The 23,593-nt window shown below is 38.5% G+C and overlaps 1 protein-coding gene across 2 annotated transcripts in view; it reads right to left on the bottom strand.

Annotated features, from left to right (window-relative positions):
* The window catches only part of LOC126481562 (bis(5'-nucleosyl)-tetraphosphatase [asymmetrical]), a 50,959-nt gene extending 41,618 nt beyond the window's left edge, over positions 1-9,341 (bottom strand). Inside the window, exons 1-2 of one of the 2 annotated variants that reach the window (XM_050105407.1) lie at positions 9,169-9,341; positions 8,877-9,062 (exon numbers count right to left, since the gene is read on the bottom strand). In XM_050105407.1, the coding sequence (XP_049961364.1) occupies positions 8,877-8,991 (115 nt within the window). In that variant the 5' untranslated portion in view covers positions 8,992-9,062; positions 9,169-9,341. Of the gene's footprint in view, positions 1-8,876; positions 9,063-9,137 lie in introns of both variants that reach the window. The other variant, XM_050105406.1, reaches the window with a different exon arrangement.
* Positions 9,342-23,593: the final 14,252 nt, after the last annotated feature.

Below are 23,593 nucleotides of genomic sequence, written 5' to 3'. Positions count from 1 at the left end.
TGGAGTTCGCTCAGATACTTCACGCAGTGAGTTAAATGTCAAAACGTGTGACAATATATGGCATCCTGAATAACTTCTTCATACAAGCACAGCGGTACATACAAAAACTAGTGATGTCATGTTATATGACAGGAAACATTTTGCTACAACCAAGTGATTATAAATGCTGTGGACTATGGCAATAATATCATTGTGTTATTGTTTATATATGGCACTAATATTGCTAATCCTTTCCTAGCTAACATTTTTTGCAGTAGTATAGAATTTTTCAGTATAACAAGGCAGAAAATACTTTCAAACTTAACATAATATAATAATTTCCACCATACCCCATGAACCACGGACCTTGCCATTGGTGGGGAGGCTTGCACGTCTCAGCGATACAGATAGCCGTACCGTAGGTGCAACCACAATGGAGGGGTATCTGTTGAGAGGCCAGACAAACATGTGGTTCCTGAAAAGGGGCAGCTTTATTGTATGGTTAAATGATGATGGCGTCCTCTTGGGTAAAATATTCCGGAGGTAAAATAGTCCCCCATTCGGATCTCCGGAAGGACGTTGTTATCAGGAGAAAGAAAAGTGGCATTCTACGGACTGGAGCGTAGAATGTCAGATCCCTTAATCGGGCAGGTAGGTTAGAAAATTTAAAAAGGAAATAGATCGGTTAAAGTTAGATATAATGGGAATTAGTGAAGTTCAGTGGCAGAAGGAACAAGACTTCTGGTTGGGTGAATACAGGGTTATAAACACAAAATCAAACAGGGGTAATGGAGGAGTAGGTTTAAGGAAAATAGGAATGCAGGTAAGCTACAACAAACAGCATAGTGAACGCATTATTGTGGCCAAGATAGATACGAAGCCCACGCCTACCACAGTAGTAAATGTTTAAATGCCAACTAGCTCCGCAGATGACGAAGAGATTGATGTATGATAAGATAAAAGAAATTATTCAGATAGTGAAGGGAATCAAAAATTTAATAGTCATGGATGATTGGAACTCTACGGTAGGAAAATGAAGAGAAGGAAATGTAGTGGGTGAATATGGAATAGGAGTAAGGAATGAAAGAAGAAGTCACCTGGTAGAATTTTGCACAGAGCATAACTTAAATCATAGCTAACACTTGGTTCAAGAATCATGAAAGAAGGTTGTATACATGAAAGAAGCCTGGAGATACTGGAAGGTCTCAGATATATTACATAATGGTAAGACAAAGATTCAGGAACCAAGTTATAAATCGTAAGACATTTCCAGAGGCAGATGTGGACTCTGACCACAATCTATTGGTTGCGAACTGTAGATTAAAACTGAAGAAACTGCAAAATGGGGGGAAGTTGAGGAGATGGAACCTGATAAACTGAAAGAACCAGAGATTGTAGAAAGCTTCAGGGAGAGCATTAGGGAACGACTGACAAGAATGGGGGAAAGAAATACAGTGGAAGAGAATGGGTAGCTTGGAAAGACGAAATAGTGAAGGCAGCAGAGGATCAAGTAGGTAAAAAGATGAGGGCTAATAGAAATCCTTGGGTAACAAAAGAGACATTGAATTTAACTGATGAAAGGAGAAAATACAAAAATGCAGTAAATGAAGCAGGCAAAAAGGAATACAAATGTCTCAAAAATGAGATCGACAGGAAGTGCAAAATGGCTAAGCAGGGATGACTAGAGGACAAATGTACGGATGTAGAGGTGCACATCACTAGGGGTAAGATAGACACTGCCTACAGGTAAATTAAAGAGACCTTTGGAGAAAAGAGAACCACTTGTATGAATATCAAGAGCTCTGATGGAAACCCAGTTCTAAGCAAAGAAGGGAAAGCAGAAAGGTGGAAGGAGTATATAGAGGGTCTATACAAGGGCGACGTTCTTGAGGACAATATTATAGAAATGGAAGAGAATGTAGATGAAGATGAAATAGGAGATACGACACTGCGTGAAGAGTTTGACAGAGCACTGAAAGACCTAAGTCGAAATAAGGCCCCGGGAGTAGACAACATTCCATTAGAACTACTGACAGCCTTGGGAGAGCGAGGCCTAACAAAACTCTACCATCTAGTGAGCAAGATGTATGAGAGAGGTGAAATAGCCTCAGACTTCAAGAAGAATATAATAATTCTAATTCCAAAGAAAGCAGGTGTTGACAGATGTGAAAATAACTGAACTTTCAGTTTAATAAGTCATGGCTGCAAAATACTAACACGAATTCTTTACAGACAAATGGAAAAACTGGTAGAAGCTGACTTTGGGGAAGATCAGTTTGGATTTCATGGAAATGTTGGAACACGTGAGGCAATACTGACCCTACGACTTATCTTAGAAAATAGATTACAGAAAGGGAAACCTATGTTTCTAGCATTTGTAGACTTAGAGAAAGCTTTTGACAATGTTGGTTGGAATACTCTGTTTCAAATTCTGAAGGTGGCAGGGGTAAAATACAGGGAGCGAAAGGCTATTTACAATTTGTACAGAAACCAGGTGGCAGTTACAAGAGTCGGGGGGCACAAAAGGGAAGCAGTGGTTGGGAAAGAAGTGAGACAGGGTTGCAGCCTCTCCCTGTATATTGAGCAAGCAATAAAGGAAACAAAAGATAAATTCAGAGTAGGAATTAAAATCCATGAAGAAGAAATAAAAACTCTGAGGTTCGCCAATGACATTGTAATTCTGTCAGAGACAGCAAAGGACCTGGAAGAGCAGCGAAAGGAATGAACAGTGTCTTGAGAGGAGGAAACAAAATGAACATCAACAAAAGCAAAACGAGGATAATGGAATGTAGTCGAATTAAATCGGGTGATGCTGCGGGAATTAGATTAGGAAATGAGACGCTTAAAGTAGTAAATGAGTTTTGCTATTTGGGGAGCAAAATAACTGATGATGGTCGAAGTAGAGAGGATATAAAATGTAGACTGGCAATGGCAAGGAAAGCGTTTCTGAAAAAGAGAAATTTGTTAACATCAAGTATAGAATTAAGTGTCAGGAAGTCATTTCTGAAAGTATTTTAATGGAGTGTAGCCATGTATGAAAGTGAAATATGGACAATAAATAGTTTAGAGAAAAAGAGAATAGAAGCTTTCGAAATGTGATGCTACAGAAGAATGCTGAAAATAAGATGGATAGATCACATAACTAATGAGGAGGTACTGAACAGAATTGGAGAGAAGAGAAATTTGTGGCACAACTTGACTAGAAGAAGGGATCGGTTGGTAGGACATGTTCTGAGGCATCAAGGGATCACCAAATTAGTAATGGAGGGCAACGTAGAGGGTAAAAATCATAGAGGGAGACCAATAGACGAATACACTAAACAGATTCAGAAGGATGTAGGTTGCAGTAGGTACTGGGAGGTGAAGAAGCTTGCACAGGATAGAGTAGCATGGAGAGCTGCATCAAACCAGTCTCTGGACTGAAGACCACCACCACAACAACAACAACAACAACAATTTCCAGCTAGCTTCAAAGTTTAGTGGATATCATCCACATCATACATCATAAGGGCAGTGACCGAAATCCGCTTTTCTGATATGATTATCTACATGTTGTTTCCATTATTACTTACTATCTATTTGGAATCAGTGATACGATATTTAAATAAAGAAATTTCATTTCACATGCAACCACTAATATGTACTTCTAAAATTTATAAATGGAACAGCAGCAGCTACCTATCTGCAGACAGCTACAGTAAAAATCTAATGAGTTAACTGGATGATAGTAGGTTTACAGACACACAAAAAATACAAATTTGAGCACCTTAACATAATATAAAGAGGATTGCACAGGAATGGTATTCAGGAACCCATGCCAAAGGAGATATATACAGACAGAATGAGCTGAATGCTAACAATTACACGCATGTAACACACGATATCTGGAAATTTAACAATTTAGAAGGGCATTTGAGAAGTGACAAACAAGAGGAGCACAAGTGAAGTAAATATGACACAAAGATCGTAGAGGAAGCAATCATCAAAAAGAAATTCTAGGAAGAAAGAGGATACCATGAATAAATAAAAGTAAACGCAGGGAGTACATAATATGGCATGACTCTGCTCTGTGACATAGCTATGCTATGTTTAAACCATGTATCTAATATGCATCATGTTTGGAGATGGCATTTTGTTTTCTGTGATGGCACACTATTGCTGAATGTCTATCTTTAGGAGTTGTACTTCAGTGATGTTAGTGAAGCTAACAGACTAAGTGCTGTTATATTATTCCCTATTCTAGAAGTCTATTTTTGCTGGCTTGTCAGAGTCATTTTATTGTTGTTCACTACTGATTTGTTTTCAGCTTTGGAAATGGTATGTTATCTTGTTGTTAATGGTTGGAAATTTAATTTTTGTTTATCATTTGTTACTAGTTATGTACCTAACAACAAAATTTGCCAGTCGTACATAAGATGCCACCATGGGTGACAACATGGACACGACATTTAAATCTCAGCAGTTATTTGGCCTTGTGGTGGAATGTATGAAGGATCAACAGTGGGGTGAAGTAATGAAATTAATTGAAGTGGCTGAGTCTAACAAGGGATAAGTAGTATAGTGTTCTGCTGACTTATTATCTTTGACAGGGTTTTGTACCCATGAGATGGACTTTAGCAATATGTCTGGAGGTTCATTCTGAGTTTATGAAGTACAGAGGATTGTTTTGAGGGGTGTTGGGTGCAGGATTAGGTGCGGAAACTGACAAGTCTGTGTTTGGAAAAGCTAAATAATATGGGAGGGGTAGTGGTGTTATTGGAGTCTGGTTGTGGACGGCATCATCCCCCCTCCCCCCCCCCCCCCCCCCCCCCCCCCCGGCTGGCTATGTTTACTGATGTGATTTTTCAGTGTGGTGGCAGGTAGGCAGACAAAATGGGTTTTGGTTGGATTAATTGAGCAATACAGTGTAGAGGGCTCTACTGTTATTTTAGATTAATTTTCTTTAGGGAGCAGGGGTTCTCAACATTAAATGATGAATCAAGTGTGCAGAATTTTAAAATTATGTAATGGGGGCTGGTGCTAATACTATAGAGTCTCAACTTTATGAGCTCTGTTGAAGGAAGAGTTTGCCTGAAAACTATTGTCAATTGCAGTGTTGAAATTTGTTGGTAAACTATACAGCCCTAAGTTTGTAAGTTAAATCTAGTGGTTGGGGGAGGGACGGAAGAGGGGGAGGGGTGTTTATGTGCATAATTTTCTTTGATATGTTGGAGTGGAAACTGATTTTGGGGCAAATTTTTATGATTTTATGTGCTGAGTTCTTGACTGAAGTTCGTAACTATTAGTTGATATGTGGGTATCATGGTGTGTTTTGCAGTTATTTTGCTCAGGTTGGGTTTTTGATAAGAGTTTAGACATGGGAGTTTTGGTTTGTTGGCATTGTGGGCTTTGGTTCAGCTATACAGGATACATGTCAAGTGAACTTTTTGATACCAGCCTTTAGAGTGATTTTCACTTTCATGGTATTGTGGGGTTCGTTTGAGCTGAACATGTAACATTTTCGATACCAGATTTTTGTGAATTTTTGCTACCTTTTTTTTTTTTTTTTTTTTTTTTTTTTTTTTTTTTTTTTTTTTTTTTTTTTTTTTGCTGTGTATTGTTAGCAGGTACGTTGTTCACTTTGTCCTGTCCAAAACCCCAAATTCCTGTGGGTGTCCTGCTAGACTGATACTCTTTCTTGAATTAATTGGATTATAGGTGATGTCATAATAACGTTTTTCTTCATGTGCTTAGTGTGTGACGTCTTGGATGACACGCTGTGTAAGTGTGAAATGGCAGTGCCCACCATTTTGATGACATCACAGGTCAAAGCTGACTGGCGGTAATGGATGCTTTGGTATTCACACGGAGGCACAAACTCAGCAGATGAGCAGCTGTTGATGTGTGCGCTCAGCAAAAGAGTATCATCCATTACCAATTTTGACACAATGCACGTGTCTTTCCATCCTCAATGACTGGCATTATTTTTATAGCATATCTAATGAAGTGCTAACAATGGCAACTTAACAGTACCACGACATGTTTGTTTTCTCAAAAGTAATTACCTAATAAATGTTACTGGTTCATCTAGCTTGACTTTTTTCCACTGATTAGCAAAATTTCTGGTGAAAGAATTAGTGGCACCCTTCATCCTTGGGAATCTCATTTCACAATGAATTTGTCTGTTTCTTAATTTGTTTTACATTTATATTCCAGTATACTGTAGTCTTGAGTGTACAATTTCAATTAGTGAGGTTGAAGTAATGTTCAACCTGCTGCCAGCAGATATGATAATTTTGTAATTTTATGGGGGAAAGAATAGTTATAATTCTCTATATAATTGGTGATGAGATTATTTTGGCAGTCCAATACATTTATAGCCAAAAACGTCTTTCTTCAGCTTTAGAGTTTTCAACCTACATTGCTCAGTCATTTCCAACTGAGACATATATGACCACAACACTAGATGAAAGAATGTTCAAATGTGTGTGAATTCCTAAGGGACCAAATTGCTGAGGTCATTGGTCCCTAGACTAACTTATGTTACGAACAACAAACACTATCACATATAAATTAAGTGCCTAAAACAAATGGTTAGGTTGGTTAAGGCAGTATTTTCTACAATACTCTTTGACACAACATACCGAATAGCCAAGTGTTATCAGCATTCAACAATAAATTAATGCAACACTTGCCTCTGGTTAGCCCATAAACCTGTAAGGAATGCTTAAATTTAAATTCATGATAGCAGGCAATACTTGCATAGATTACAGGTCATAAGAACATTTGATGCTGCTATTTTCTGTTTGCCTTTTCTTTTTTTTCCACCCCCCTCCTCCCTACCAACAGACTGATAGAAAGTGCAAATGGTGACAGGCAAAAGTCAATAGAAAATCATGCATCAGTAAGAAGATCAATGCAAGAAGTACACAACAGCTTCCACCATTATATCTTAGCAAAAGATCTTATCAAGAAGTGGAAACTTTGCTCGTCCTTAAAATCACTAGGTAGGTCAAAGGCTTCTATCACATCATTTGTCAACTAGTCTGGGGTGGCATTAGAAGACAGTAAACAGAAAGCGGGAAGCTTTAAATTTCACATTTAAGAAATCATTCACACAGAATAATCATGGAGACATACTGGCACACAGACTGCTGAATAGAGGACATAGAAATAGGCATCCCTGGGTTAGAGAAGCAACTGAAAGAGTTGAAAAAAGGTAAGTTGCCAGGTCCAGACAGAATTCCAATTTGGTGTTACAGAGATTACTCTGCGGCATTCGCCCCTTACTTAGCTTGCATTTATCACAAATCTCTTGCCCTTTGCAAAGTCCCAAGCAGCTGGAAATAAGTCCAGGTGACTCCAGTGCACAACGAAGGAAAAAGCACGGATGCACATAGTCACACACCAGTCCTTAACATAAGTTGGTTGCAGAATCCTTGAAAACATTTCAAGTGCAAACGTATTACATTTCATTGAGACAAGAAAGCTTCTGTCCACAAATCAACATGAATTTAGAAAGCATTGCTTGTATAGAACCCAGATTACCCTTTTCTTATATGATATCCTGTGGACCACGAATGAAGAGCACACGCAAATTTCACATTCCTAGATTTCTGGTAATCATTTGACACAGTGCCCCATGCAGACTGTTGATGAAGGTCTGTGCATACAGATTAGTGTCCCAAGTGTGTGAGTGAAGACTTCTTAAGTAACAGAACCCAGCATGTTGTCCTTGATGGCGAGTGTATACATCAGACAGAAGGGTATTGTTATGAGTGCTCCAGGGAAGTGTGACAGGCATATTCCTATTTTCTATGTACATAAGTGATCTGAAAAACAGGGTGAGCTGCAGTCTACAGTTGCTTGCTAATGATGTTGTGCTGTACAGTAAGGTGCCATGGCTGAGTGAATGTAGGAGGACATAAAACAACTTAGACAAAATTGCTAGTTGGTGTGATAATACGAAGCTTGCTACAAGTGAAGAAAAATGAAGTTAATGCAGATGAGCAGAGAAAACACACCATTCAACATTCCACACACCACAACATTCAAATACACCATTAGAAGAGTGCTGCATGAAACGGTGTGTCAGTCAAATACCTACGCCAAACGTTTTAGAGCAATATGAAATGGAACAAGCATTTCAGGTTGGTTGAAGGGAATGTGAATGGTTGACTTTGTTTCAGTAGGAGCATTTTGGGGAACTATAGCTCAGCTGCAGAGGACACAACATATATAACTCTATTGTGACCTTTTGTTGAGTACTGCTTGAGTGTTTGGGATCTCTGCCAGGTCAGGTCAGGTCAGGTCAAAGGACGACATTGAAGCTATTCAGAGGCATGCTGCTAGATGTGACAGCAGTTGGTTCCCTCGGCAAGCAATTATTATAGAGATGCTATGGGATCCTACAATGGAATCCCTGGAGGGAAGATGAACATTTTTTTCACGAGGTCCTGGTGAGAAAAATTTAGAAAACCGGCATTTGAGGCCAGCTGCACAATGATTATACTGCCACCAGCAAACATTTCACATGACGGTTGCAAAGATAATACGGGAGAAGTTAGGGCTTATAGCAAAGCTGACAGGATTTTATTTTCCATCACTATTTGAAAGTGGCACAGGAAAGGAAATGACTAGTAGCATGGGAAGAATTCTCGGATACGTTGTGACAAATATGCAAAACAATAGAGCTACATAGCTAATAACCATTGCCTATTCCGGTTTTCATGGGTACTATGCACGTTTCCACCGCTGAATGATCGTGTGAACGCTACTAAGTGGACCTCCTCCTTTAAATTTTCCATTGTCGTATACGACATACGTACATAATTTCTTTGTGACGAGAGAGGTGGAGCGTGATCTCATGTCACCTTTAGTAAAATTACCGTTATCGGCTAGATAAAAATCACTCTTACCTTTTGGAGGTGTCCAATGATGCTCCCCATATGACGCCTGTAGTAATAGGTACTCAATTTTACTGCTGATGTACCTAAAAATTACAAAACCGGCTGCACGGACACTTCGAGGCATTTCCTTGTGGTTAGAAACGAATTATTTCGTCGGTTTTCTATCCTTCGCTTCTCCAACTTTTAGTCATGAACCTGCAAAAAGGAAACACTAATCATTCACTACATAAACCAAATTATATGCTACACACACACAACGGTATTACACACCCTCAAGCTAAAACCAGCTAAAACAAATCACCTGTACACTGTTTACAAACACCTTTGCTTTTTTTTTTTCTATAAACAGACCAAATGTCAATTGTAATTCGATAGATATCGATTTATGTGAATAGTGAGAGAATTTCATATTTTATCACTTTCAACTTCGGCGTGTTATCATGGATGTAGTGGTGCGGGCATGCACATTCGAAAATAATTTACGTCGGTTAAACAACTTATTGCATTTCAGAGTCACGATGAAAAAGTTCTTTGACAATACTACCACAGTCTATAACAGTCGCGACTCTCCTCTCGATTTTGTTACCTGCAGCGACAGCAGCGCCCCGAGCGGCTAGCCAGCACACTTCTGAAAACGCTATCTGGTGAGTGCTAAAGGCCCGTCCACACGCAACGATCTGTCTGCGCAAATGTCTGCGCACATCACATCTGCGCAGACTGATCGTTGCGTGTGAACAGAAGATTTGCACCAACCTGAGGGGTGTGCAAACCTGGAAGTTGGAGTTGGAGGTTTGAGCGAAACCTCTCAAATCTGTCGGTTCAAACCACATCTGCGCAGACAAATTGGAGCGTGTGGACAGGAGATCGTCGCAAATCTGGCGCGAAACAGCTGTTTGCTCAGTCTAGTGTTTGTATTTGTGTGCACAGGGCATTAAAATGGCTGATACTCGTCAGTGTTCTCGAGAGTTTGTAAGTGATTTCATTGAAATATACAGAAACCACCCATGTTTGTGGAAGATTAAAAGTAAAGAATATAGTGACCGAGACAAAAAGACAGCAGCATACAATGCTCTAATTGAAAAATTGCGGTCAGTTGGCGCCTCGGCAAACAGAGAAACGGTAATAAAAAAATAATTTCGTTGCGAACTGGCGAAATTATTTGCGGATGGATGTCGAAACTTATAATTATCTCTTAAAGCATGTAACCCCTCATATTATGAGAAAAATACTTGTATGAGAAGGGAAATTTCTCCTCATGAACGCCTGGCAGTAACATTAAGATTCCTAGCAACAGGAAGGAGCTACAATGATTTGGAATTTTCATCTGCAATATCGAAACAAGCATTGAGTGAAATAATACCCAACACATGTGAAGCTATTTACGCTTTCCTGAAAGATGAGTTCATGAAGGCAAGTCAAGTAAATTAGTCTGTCAGCGAACTGTTTACCGAAAAGAGTTATCCAAAGTTCAGAAATCTAGAAGATCTGGTGTAGGAGTAGATCAAGTATACCAGCCAACGTTATGGTATTTTGATCTACTTGGCTTTCTTAGTGATCAAGAAACGCCAAGACCAAGCAGGAGTACAATTGAAGATGAAATTGGAGTGCCAGTGTGCGAGGAAATGGAACACGAGGTTATGTAAAACAAAACAGGTTCGCCCTGCAACTCTCGCAGTAAATTTACGTGACAAAACTACTTTCGCTTTAGCAGCCACTGTCTGCACCAATTTGACCGCTTTCTCTGTTTCCTGCGGTTGGTCTGAATGTTTTTTGCAACACAAGTTGCGAACACAGACCACAACAGAACTTCCTCCATTTCTATTTTTCAAAATAACTGAATTAAATTTTGACGTTTTCGGGGAGCGTAGTCGCTTGCCACTGATATTTCTTTTCTACACCGACAGATGGCGGGCGAGTAGTAGATTGGGGTTTGTGTCGTGTGAACACACCACATTTGCAGCGATCTTTTGCATGTACAGACATCTGCGCCGATGTCTGCGCAGACAGATCGTTGCGTGTGGACCGGGCTTAATGCTAACGTTTATACCGATCTGTCTAATAGTTGTTATGACAGGGAATCATTATGTAGTGCGATAAAAATCGACAATAACAGCAACTGCAACATGACACCACATTTGTTATTCATTAGTTTCCTGAGGACCCTGGAATTTTCGAAACGATAGTTTACAGCACAGTTTTGCCATGTACACGATTATTTACCGAATAATGTCTTTTTCTTTTAATAACAAAAAAAATCGCTAGTAAACACCGTAAGACCTGACCTTTTGCAGAAAGTCTTTGTATATCTAGCCAGAAAAGTGGAGTTCCGTTCGCTACATTTTCAGCCAGCTCACCGATTTGGATCTTGGGAATCCTATATGGAATGTAATACTTACATTAATTAATGTACGAAATAAGCCACCACAGCTGTATCTTAAGAGAAAACGACACAAGCATGATACTAAACCATCAAAAACAATAAAACAGTTTCCCAACACAGAACAAACCAGTTCCACAATTGAGCTACAAATGGTAAGACTCTTCAACAAATTCGCTTTTGAAGCAAAAATAATTACATTTACAAAATTATTCATGTATTGGACAGCCGAGTGAAGTGTAAGAACGGGTGACTCATTAGAATTCACAAAATACATTTAAAGTGTCAAGCAGAGCGCCTGTGATAATAACAATAGTCAACAACAAAAATATAGGCTTCACATGAAATAATTGTTAATATTCTCTTGCTTTCAGCGGAGTAAGGTGCAAATACACATATATTGGAAAGTATTTTTTCATGATTAAGTTGTAGCTTATGTCATTAATTCAGTGTGATTATGCTGGTTTTACATGTATTTCACGATAATTCATGCCTCTTGGTAATTTACCAACGCATGGAATGCACAGTTATGATAAATATTTCGCTAATTAAGTAGAAAATAATTAAAAACGAACATTATCCTTACGACGCATGTGACTGATCAGTCTCTAGTCGCTTGAAGCGCTAGTGTCGCTCCAGCTATCAAACGGTAACAACTTTGACACCAGAGAGGGTCGTGACTGTGTTTATTAGACTGTGATACTAGTCAGTCTACCCTTTGATATATTGAAGAGACTCTCACATCATCAATAGTATTTCCAGTATTGTAGACATCAAAGGCACAGTGGTTTGGGAAGGTTAAGAATGATACACAAAAGGAAAAGTGTGACGAAATTTATTAGCTACAGCAGGGAAAGAAAAAAAGAAAAAGAGGAAATGGGTCTGAGAATTATTGCAAAGAAGCGACTTGTCACATGTTAATGTACTGCAGTAGTATTATTAGTAGTAGCTTTATTTATCCATAGGTTTGGACACCTCCAAAAGGTAAGAGTGTTTTTTTTATCTAGCCGATAACGGTAATTTTACTAAAGGTGACATGAGATCACGCTCCACCTCTCTCCTCACAAAGAAATTATGTACATATGTCGTACACGACAATGGAAAATTTAAAGGAGGAGGTCCACTTAGTAGTGTTCACACGATCATTCAGCGGTGAAAACGTGCATAGTACCCATGAAAACCGGAATGTATGGAAGTGAAACATGGACGATAAATAGTTTGTACAAGAAGAGAATAGAAGCCTTCGAAATGTGGTGCTACGGAAGAATGCTGAAGATTAGATGGGTAGATTACATAACTAGTGAGAAGGTATTGAATAGGACTGGGGAGAAGAGAAGTTTCCGGCACAACTTGACTAGAAGAAGGGATCGGTTGGTAACACATGTTCTGAGGCATCAAGGGATCACCAATTTAGTATTGGATGGCAGCGTGGAAGGTAAAAATCGTAGAAGGAGACCAAGAGATGAATACACTAAGCAGATTCAAAAGGATGTAGGTTGCAGTAGGTACTGGGAGATGAAGAAGCTTGCACAGGATAGAGCAGCATGGAGAGCTGCATCAAACCAGTCTCAGGACTGAAGACCACAACAACAAGGTTTACTTTACAAGGCTATTGGACACGTCTTGGCGTTAAACTTTAAAAACTACAAAAATAAAGTAATTCCCATATACAGGCGTTCCGGTGTAGAATGATAAGGATGGACAGGTAGTTCACTGTGGCCTTATAATAGGAACCATCTCGACATTTGCCTGAACTAATTTAGGGAAACAGTGGAAAACCTAAATCAGGATGGCTGGATAAAGACTGGAGTACCCATCCTCATGAATACAAGGGGACTGTTTAGAACAGTGTTACCTCATTAGGGTTGCCCCAGGGTACAAACAAGTTATTTAATAATGATGAAAGCCTAATGCTACACTGTTCATTAATGTCTAATTCCCAGTCACTGCACACACAACATACAGTACACACACTGTTTCATAGCACTACACACACTATCTGCCGATGTCAGTGCTGGAATACGGTACATTATATCGATAGTTTTGATTGTGTCGATAGGGAAATCAACAATGAGCATTATATATTTACTGCACGTACTTTAGCCAGTCAGCTGCATGTGCTATGAATCGTTCACTGTGTAAATACCGATGTAACTGTATTTACCTTTTTCCAAATAAATATTCTTAAGATGGTAGCAGTCTACTGTTGTAAACTAAAAAAGGAGAATGTTATTCGGGAAAATAGTGATCGGTCGTGAACTAAAAGGAAGATCGTTGTTCGAAAAGTGTCGTTTGTGAAATGGGACGTGGCTGAGATAAAGATACCGCTTTTTGATGGAGAAGACTCTGGGAACTGGAAAAGGCGAATGGAAACGTATCTGAAAAGGAATAAATGCTATATAGTTGCTTCAACAGCGAAAACGAACATGGCAAAGCGGATACTTGGCATGGAGAAAATCTATATGAGGCGTCCAGAAGCAAAATGCAGTGATTGCACTAGAACATTTTTTCAGGAAACGCAAAAAACTTCTTACTTACTTCATATGGCAGATATTTGAAATTCTTTTTCATCATAGATTTATGCTTACCTAAGGAGTATATTTCTCATAATCCCTGAAATATTCGGCTTTTATTTTGCTAGTTGTTACCTAAAATAATTTGGATTCACCAATTTTTGCCTCTGTTCCCAGGGATCTACCGAGTTATGCTGCTGTAGAGATTGATGTGCATATATTAAAATAACAAAAATAAAAAGACACCTTAATACTGTTACAAAAGATTTAATGACTAAACCTGAATGTGATTACAAATTATGTGACATTAAACAATAGTTGGAAGGTAGTTAATACGCCACAAGCTTTCAAGTCCTCTCCCGTCCCCTCTAAATTACACTGGCAACTCGTTGTCCTCTGGATGAATTTCAAAGTCTGAATCTTCATCTGCATTGTTCCCAGGTGTCTGACAATGAATTATGTTCTTGTAGAAAGCAAGATTTTAATTTTCTTCCCAAGTGTGCCCGAAATGCTTTTTGAGCAAGAAATAAATGTCCTTCAATTTAGCTTCCTTTAAGGCTCTTCCAATTCTGATAACATTTGGCTCCATGGACGAGTAGGCTCTGCCTCGTCTGCATATCCCTCTTCCTTTACCAGCGTCCATTCTATAAGCCACTTCACCTCTTACTAGTGCGTTTCTTTGTTTACTTCTGGTGGTCACAACCCGTTTTACAGGGGCAAATCTGAAGTGCCACTGACAATGTGGCTTAATGACATCAGCAACTGCTTCCTTCCAACACAGATTGTTGACATCTACTCCTAATTGCAAGACTATCCTGTGATCCTTAAACACTTCATTATACTCACTCTGTGCGGTAATTGCGACTTTAGACCTGAGAACCTTTTCTGTTCGGCCAAAAATTCTGTCGGGCGGGAGAAACGAATGTCCAGCTGCTCATTTCACATTGACAGGAGCTTGTTGCGTTGGGCAATAGCACAGCATACCCAACATCGTCTGGTTTTTGTTTTGCCCTCCACATCTGTCTGACATCAGTTGGATGGTATTGATGTCAGTTAGGTCTGTAGATGTTAACCTGTGCTGTACACAAGAAACAATTTAATTGGATCCCTTTCCAAAGTCTGTTTCTTTCCATGTGTATATAAACGTGTTCTCTTTGTTTTGCCATGAACCAGATGGTCCTTGACACATAGTAAAATTATACATGTACATTTGACATGCATAATAAGCACTTTGATCTTGCAGTGCAGGCAATGGAGGGTTTTTCTGGCAGTAAAATGCCAAGGTTATTTCATCATTGTCTTCAACTTTCAATACATCATAAAAAGCATTTGCTGTAGCTTTGTGTAAAGCAAGTTGTGTTGTCAATTCTTGTTTCTTCACCTCATCTCAAGTATTTCAGGTTAATTGCTTTATTTGTTGTTCTAAACTGATGCACACTGAGCAACAGTCGGTTGCTGGGGAAGCGAAACTGATATTATAATCAGATACAAAAATAGATCTGAAAGACTCGTACATAACTTTGTCCACAGTTTTCTCTGGATCCAAATAAAACATTTTCCAAAGCTTTGCAATCGAATTTTCAATGAACATAAAGAGTCTACTGATGTTTTTTTCCTTGGCAGTAGCGTGATTGAACTGGTTTCAGCTTCTCAACAAACTTCTTAACTGTGAAAGGTGGCTACACTGAGCCACAGCGCCAGAGATTGCGCCAAAGAGTTTTATTCCGCCGCCTCCACTGGCAGTTCTTGTCGAGAAGTCGTGGTGGAGAGTGCTTGTCGAGATGTGGTAGTAGTCAGTGCTTATCGAGATGTGGTATTAGTGAGTCGGTGTTGAGATGTTGTAGTAGGGAGTGCTTGTTCCATGTTTTATGCAGTTTTGATGGGCTAGACAGCGGATGTTGTTCGAATGGAGATATTGTAATGATCAGAGTGCTTTTCGTCAATATATATGAAGGTAAAAAAAAATTCCCTTTTCTTTTTATTATTTCAATGTCTTAAATTATGCGTCATTACAGGTTCAGTCAACAAAGCATCTGGCTTGTGTTCTTGTATTAGAGTGTAATTCTGGTTTCCTTACGCAATTATAGTATTTCTATTTTTTTAATTACTTCAGTATAAATGGTATTTAAAATTTCATGTCTTATTGAAGAAGAACCGTGCCAGATGTGTACGTTGAATCACACTTCCACACACAGAACAATTACACTTGTGTTTTGGTTTCGTAGGTTTTATAGTTGCTGGGGACTTAATTAATTAATTGTGTTAACGGAAATTTTCTTTCATTCTTTGTTGTTATTCTATGCAGTCAGATTGCGTACTAAAACTAGTCAGGGCCAACCGTTTACGAGACTGCGCAACCGGACAGTTAGCTACTAAAAATTAAAAATATTTGCATTAAATTTATAATTAAGCCCCCATGCAACCACACTCGTTTTCCTTGATAAATATTCAACATTACGTCTCCACCTCGTCTTGGAGCTTCTCCTGTCTGTAAGTACCATCAACAGACTCTTTGTATTCTCGCTGTTGATATGCCAAGAAACACAAGTAAACATCTTTTGGCCCACACGCAATTGCTGAGATTGGTTTACCTCTTTCAGATGGGGCAAATAGTATCTGATGTTTTTCGTGGAATCCGCTGCTTCAATCCGACGCCTCCTCGGAGATTCGACTGATGTGCGTATAATTATAAACAAGTCCTGTTTAATTTTGTCTGCAACTTTATAAAAGGCCTGATGTGATCTCCTTATATCCTGCATTGATACTCTTGCACACTGATATACTGATGAAGCTGCAGGCTTGCAATTGAGACAAACTGGAAACCCACTTGCGGAATATCTACCATAGAACAGTATTAATAAGGAGAAAGCTAGGAAAATGCACTAAGAAAATCCTGTACTGTACTACGTTTTCCTAAACAAATAATTATAAAGTCAATGATGCCCTGTTCATTCAAGGAAATCGTTCCTGACTGCAGCCATATGAAATGAACATAATTTATATTAACATAAACCTAAAACATCACAGTTTTACTTACTGTTTACAGAAATGTTGGTAATGAAGTTCTTATTATTTCCATGCAGTGAAATCGCATAAAGTACTAGGGTTGAGGACTCAATGTTACCTCATGCGTTTTGCTTTGTTCCTCTTCCAGTCACAAGGATTGTCCCATTTTTATGGCCTATTCCTTTTGGAACTGATTGTACATGTTTTCCATCAGTAACATCCATGATTATGGAGGAAATGATAAAGCACTCTTTGTATTTTATCTAACAACAATACCACAAACGCTCTCCATGCACTCACAAACAAGCCAAGCCAAGAAAAACGAGCCAATATGGGTAGGTAACAGTTTACTTGCTACTGTTCCTTCTTTCACATTAGTTTGCAGTAGGGACAACTTGACAAATTGCCACCCGTCGGCTCAAAAGTAATGTATATGAAGTAATAAGGACGGAAAGCTGTATTATTCGGACAAAATTCATAATGCATACAAAGCGAGTTTTGCATCTTCAAATCTTATTAATAATGGCGCATGCTAAGGATACACCAAGTTCTTCTTTATCATACAATGGATTCACTCAGTATTGCTTTGCAACTAGAAGTGGAAAGACAGAGTTTTACATCTGTAGACGGTTTTCGAGGTACATTTGAGGGCAGAAAAAAAACTGTTTTGTTAGTGTAATCGATAGATGGCACCACAGAGAAAAAAATGGTGGGCAAACTCATTTTCGAGAAAAGGTGGATTTACAGCAATTTGCATTTTGACGCCTCATATATATGGAATAATCTCGAACAAGCTCAATAATTCGTAGATGATAAGGAAACTGTGTTTGAGGTAGTGAAAAAGATCGACAAATTATACTCCAAAGAATCAACAGCACTACAAATTGTTTACGGAAAGAACTTGGACAAACAGTTTCGAAGACTATAGGGTCACAGCAACACTCTTCATTATTTTTGGAAAAAGTGAATAAATTAAAATCAGCAGATTCAAAAGGGACAGAAAAGAAGAAGCTGAACTACATGTAGAAATCGTTGCCAGGATTCATAAACTGTATTGGGGACTTGACCGATGTTTTGAAAGAAGGCGATCAAACAGTCGACTATGTTAAAAATAAACTTCAGACGATGGATTTAAAAGCCAGGGATGGATGCGAAAGCGTAAAACCCAATGGATTTCACACTGAAGAGAAAAGTAGTTCAAACTACCAGGAGCGGCTGCATTACAAATGTGGCAAACCAAGATTTTTAAAGATTGACTGTCGCCAGTCAGGAACAAGCAAAGATTCATAGACACATGAGGCACATCGTCGAGATCACCCAACTGAAGAGCATGTTCCGCCACAGCTGACTTGTCTGCTTTCCCTTCAGTTGGTTGATCACGTAGTAAACTGAAGTTTTATGTACTATGGCGAACTATTATCCAAAGCTATAGAGAAAAGTCATTGAAATATATAAACGTGGGGATAATTTTAACAGAAAAGAAGAAGCCATGAAACTCAGCGATATATGGGTAGTGGCGCTACAGAATTGATGAGAAGTTTTTCTCTTTGACGTTCTATGATCGATAGTTATATTTTATCTTTAAGAAGGTTTATATCTGCTATCATGTGAAATCCGGACCGCGCCCACTTTCCACGGTATTTAGGCCGCTCTTCGACGTCAGACTCGTCAGTCGGCAAGACTCAGCACAACCAGGAGCACCTCTGAAGATGTCCAACGTAGCTTTGGACCAAAAGTCAGGGATAGAAGAGTTCCATGTACCACAGCCATACAACCCAGGAGAATTCTCCGCAGCTGAAACATCCGGTCGTGAAAGCCGACATTCTTGTATCTGTGCCAGAACCGCTAAGAAAGTCAAAGTTGGATAGTAAAGAAGAGGGATTTCAGCAGGGTGTAGTACAGTTGGACTCAGAGTATTGATTAACAACAAAGTAATAATTTCAAAAAATGGTTCAAATGACTCTGAGCACTATGGGACTTAACATCTGTAGTCATCAGTCCCCTAGAACTTAGAACTACTTAAACCTAACTAACCTAAGAACATCACACACATCCATGCCCGAGGCAGGATTCGAACCTGCGACCGTAGCGGTCACGTGGTTCCAGAGTGATGCGCCTTGAACCGCACAGCCACACCGGCCGGCAAAGTAATAATTTCAGTCAAGTTGATATTGCTGAATATGACGTCAGATATAATGGTTTTGAGGACTCTGCACCATGAAGTGACCATATTAGTGATTCTGAGCACAGACGATGAATCAATAAATGGGCAGATGGAAGAAAGGAGTACCAAATTGTGTCCAAGCAAACACAAAAAAATAAAAAAAACAGGAACAAGATGTGAGGAGGTCCAATAGCTAACATAGAATCCTCGAGAGAGTTTTTGATTATGTCATGAATAACTTCATTCATGTAAACTTCTGTAGTGTTGAAGTCTAGAAAATTTTGAGGCGGCGATGAAATGTAATGAGTCAGAAATTTGGAAGTGAAAAAACGTAAAAAGAAATCGATAGTTTGAAACCAAATAAAACCCGTAAACTTGTACCTTAACCACTGAATGTAAATATTCTTGATGTAAAGTGAGTTTCTATAATAAAATCAGATAACAACTGTAAAACAAGATTGGCTGTATCGTAATTTCATCAAAAAGAAATTGTTATTTATTTGGAAGTTGCTATGACAGAAACATTGAAAGTTTTGTTGGCATTCTGTTGTCAAAAGGGTTTAATTGTACTGCATTTCGTAATGGTTAAATTTTCTCAGAACTTTATGTGAAACATCCTCCTTGATACAAGGTTGAAACACAGAGAGCTTGTGAGTTATTTAAGGCATTATATGGCTTGAGGGAAAGTCGTACAATATGGTATGATAGTTTGGATGATCTCTTAAAAGTTCAATGTTTTAAAAGAAGTATGTATGATTACTGCCTACATGTACTGATTACTACAAATTATATATCTATAAAACCGTGTTTGTTGACAATTTGTTAATTTGCCGTAAAATAAAAGGAAAAACGCAAGAAACAAAAAATCAGTAACCCAAGCGATTTTAGATGAAAGACTTAGGTGAAGTAAAGAATTATATTGGGATAAACGTTAATTATAATAATGCAAGGAACATAGCGATTCTGAGTCAGGGAAGCTTTATTGAATCCCTAGCTAAGAAATATCAGATTGAACATTCAGTGTTGTACAGTACTCCAATGGAAGCAAATTTGAAACTAGAAATAGCACAAGATAAGAGTCATGCTACTAAACACAGGAACTTAGCAGGTGCTCTCCTGTACATTAGCTCAGGAATACACAAGTTAAAGTGCAAACTATTTGAGTAGATTTCAAAACTGTTACAATGACTCTCACTTTAAGTATGCTTTGCAAGTACTGAAATATTTGTATGAAACAAAAGGTTTTAAATTAATGTATGAAAAGGCTGAAAATATTAATTTTTTAGATTATTTTGTGGACATATATCGTGCAGGCGATTCTGAAGATCGTAAGTCCACATCAGACCATGAAATTAGATTGTTTGGAAATGTAATATTTTGGAAACCTAAGAACTAAAGACGCATTACAAAACCTTCTACTTTTGCTGAGTATGTAGTACTGTCAAAGGCTATCACTGAAGTTCAGTTAATTCAATATATTTTGAATATTTTTGATTCAAAGCCTGTTAAGCCTTTAAGTATATCAAGACAACTCGGCGGAATTCAGTATTGCTAGATGTGGTAACCTTGCTACAAATTGAAACCATTTTGTGAATGAATGCTAAATGAATGGAATTGTAGACATTTTAAAGTAGATTCAGAAAGCATTGCAGCAAACATTTTTACCAAATCTTTGAGAAAGGATAAATTTTTAAAATTTTAGTAAATGTTGAATGCAACTTGAGTGTGATTTAAATATAAGGAGGCATGTTGGAATTTGGCACATTTATATCGATGCATTGACTGGGTCGATAATGATCCCAACAATGAGTATTATACATTTGAGAACTATTAACACTGCAGCACATCAGCAGTCGTGAATAATTTAATGATTACAAAGTATCCGCCTCAATTGGAAATAGAAACAGGATGGTGACCTAGATTTCGGCGCAGATAACCACGCCTTCTTCGGAACACACTAAAACTACAAACTGCCTAAAGAAGCAAGGTCCAGCATTAATACAGAACGCCCAAAATGGCATAAAACTCACATAAAATATAAAATAGCTGGTACGTGTGTACCATATCAATAGCTGTACTTAGCTCAAACGTCAGAAGCGTGCTTCCTCACCCCAGCCAACGTTCGGTGGACCATGGGCTCTCAGGTTAACTGAGGTAGCGCCAGCAGCTGGACTGTGAGAATGTTGGAAAGGAACGTGCATGTGCAAATTGAGAAATCGTCTTCTTCCATGTGATTGGCAGAAAATGTGTTATGAAAGTGATCCGATGACCAGTTCAAAGGCACAGGAAGTTAATGCGTGTGTTTGTATAATATCCTAGCTCGAGGGCGATTTTATAGAACAATAGAACGTGGATAGGTAGAAACTATATATGTGGGATAGGACACTCCATGGATGGTCAAAATGCATGCACGCAGGATAGACGAAATACCATCAGCTAGAAGCAGGCTAAAAATATGGGGATGAAAAACCGATTTTTCAATTACTTGGGGTCGGTGATAGTATTTGATGATTACGCTTGGATAAGTCTGTAAAGTTACTATATTAAATTATAAGCGCTATCGACCAGAAAAGGCTCAAATTAGTATGACAGGCTTAATGTAATTGCGTGAAAGGGCGTACAATGTCGCCTTCATCGCCCTAAATACCTAATGACCGACAGAGGTCATTTTCAACAGTGCTATCACATATGACCAAAATAGTGTAAAAAGACCCTAAAGCTAAACTAGTTTCTTAAAATCAGGTGCTTGTGGTACTGAACCAAGAAGCTTATTCAAGTGAGGTCTGTGAACGCATATAGTGTGGAACAGACAAACTACCTATATGTTCTAATAGCTGTTGACATGAGAGGTCAGATAATGTAATGGGCCTAATATACGTGCGTGAAAGGACGTAAAACGTCGCTTTCATTGCCCTTATTATCTATTGACCAACAGAGGTCAAAGTGATCAGTGCTATCAGGTGTTACCAAATTGATATGCAAAGTTATGTGTACAGGCGTGAAGAGACGTGCAACATCACTTCAACGTTTTTAAAAAAAGGTTAAGGATTTATTTCCTAATTTGAGGCCAGAGCTCGGACTTGGAATGAATATGACGATAAACATCCTTGCATCACCATATTCAACTTGGATAATCATAACTAAGTGGGAATGGCTATTTGGACAATATTACAAATATTGGGGCTTGTAAGAAGTGAGAATACTGTGAACATGTACAAGAATCACTCATTATAAGGCGTTAAATGAAAGAAAAAAACATGTGTATTGTATCAGTGTGCCCACGTTTGTAAGGGGAGCCATCATAACTAAATTTAAGGGAACGGAGAGCGTGACTGAACGAACTGACCATCCGTGACACCAAGCGACTGCATGAATGCATCAGATATCTCCTGTGTTGTATGGTATTATGTGAAGCACTGAGCAAGGGGATAAAACCTTTGAAAAAACTTTTGTTTTTTAAATGGAGTTGGTCGTTAAGGATGCGGTCTTTGTCACACTACAGATGTTTAAAAATCTCTAGTTCTTCTAATATGTCTGATGTCATACTTCAGAGTGAAGCAGCTCCGTACTGGCTGGGGGATTAGGCGCGTGTGTCATTTGTATAAGATGTTCAGCGAAGGTGGAACCTCGCGTACCGTCACCACTTCTGGTGGGAATAAGTTCCTTATATCTAGAAGCTAGAGGTCGACCTGTTTGACCAATATAATATTTCGAATTCGTACAGTCACCACAGGTAATTTTGTAAAGTTTATCACCAGCGAATAGTAAAGAGTGGATTAGCTTCTTTTTCAAACTATTGTTAGTGGATAAGGCTACTCTAAATCCATAGGTTTTAAGTAACTGTCCTAATTTGTAACTTATTTTACCAACGAAAGGAACAGGTATAATTGCTATTGTTTCGTCACCTACTGCATCACCTAATGTGGAAGCCGTATTATTATTTATATTTATTTTCTTACTGTACATTCGTCTTACTAAGTAACCATTATTTTAGAGATAGTTTCCAACGTAACTAATTCCATTTCTAGCGCCTCTGGGGAAAGGGGGATAGCCATGGCACAATGTAGACTTGAATGAAAGAAGGTCATTTTTCGGGCTTGCGGATGTGCAGAGTCAGCAAGAATAATGTTATCAGAATATGTATTTTTTCGTATATAAAGCAATGTGTCTGTTCACTACAGTCAAAATGAGATCTAAATAATTTAAGGACCTCGTAGAGGACTCAATTTCATCTGTGCAATCGAGGCAGATTCTTTATAATCATTATATTATACATTTACTGCACAACAGTTCATCAGTTAGTTCTGTGCCACGAATATGTCCACTTTGTAAACGCAGAGCCATTTGTATTTACCTTTCACTAAATAAATATTCTTAACAGTTAGGACCATATTTGGGCACTGCAACAACCCATTAGCTAGCCTGGGAAACTAAGGCAGGATTCCTCTATAACAAGTGATTTGTTGAGCCCAGAATGAGGGTAAGGTATTAGTGTTACATATGGCGTAGGTGTGGGAGTAAGTTTTTCCAGAAAAAGATAAAAAGGAGGAAAAATATATTCTGAAAGTGTTATATGGGCTGATAGATATTTTCATTATCATTACTATTATGTGTGGCATGTATTATATTTTTTGACAAACCCATATTCTGTGTTATCTAACTAATA

Source organism: Schistocerca serialis, chromosome 5 (genome assembly GCF_023864345.2).
Source record: "Schistocerca serialis cubense isolate TAMUIC-IGC-003099 chromosome 5, iqSchSeri2.2, whole genome shotgun sequence".
Lineage (NCBI taxonomy): Eukaryota > Metazoa > Arthropoda > Insecta > Orthoptera > Acrididae > Schistocerca > Schistocerca serialis.
Note: the sequence above shows the minus strand (reverse complement) of the source record. Positions and strands in the feature narration are given on the sequence as shown.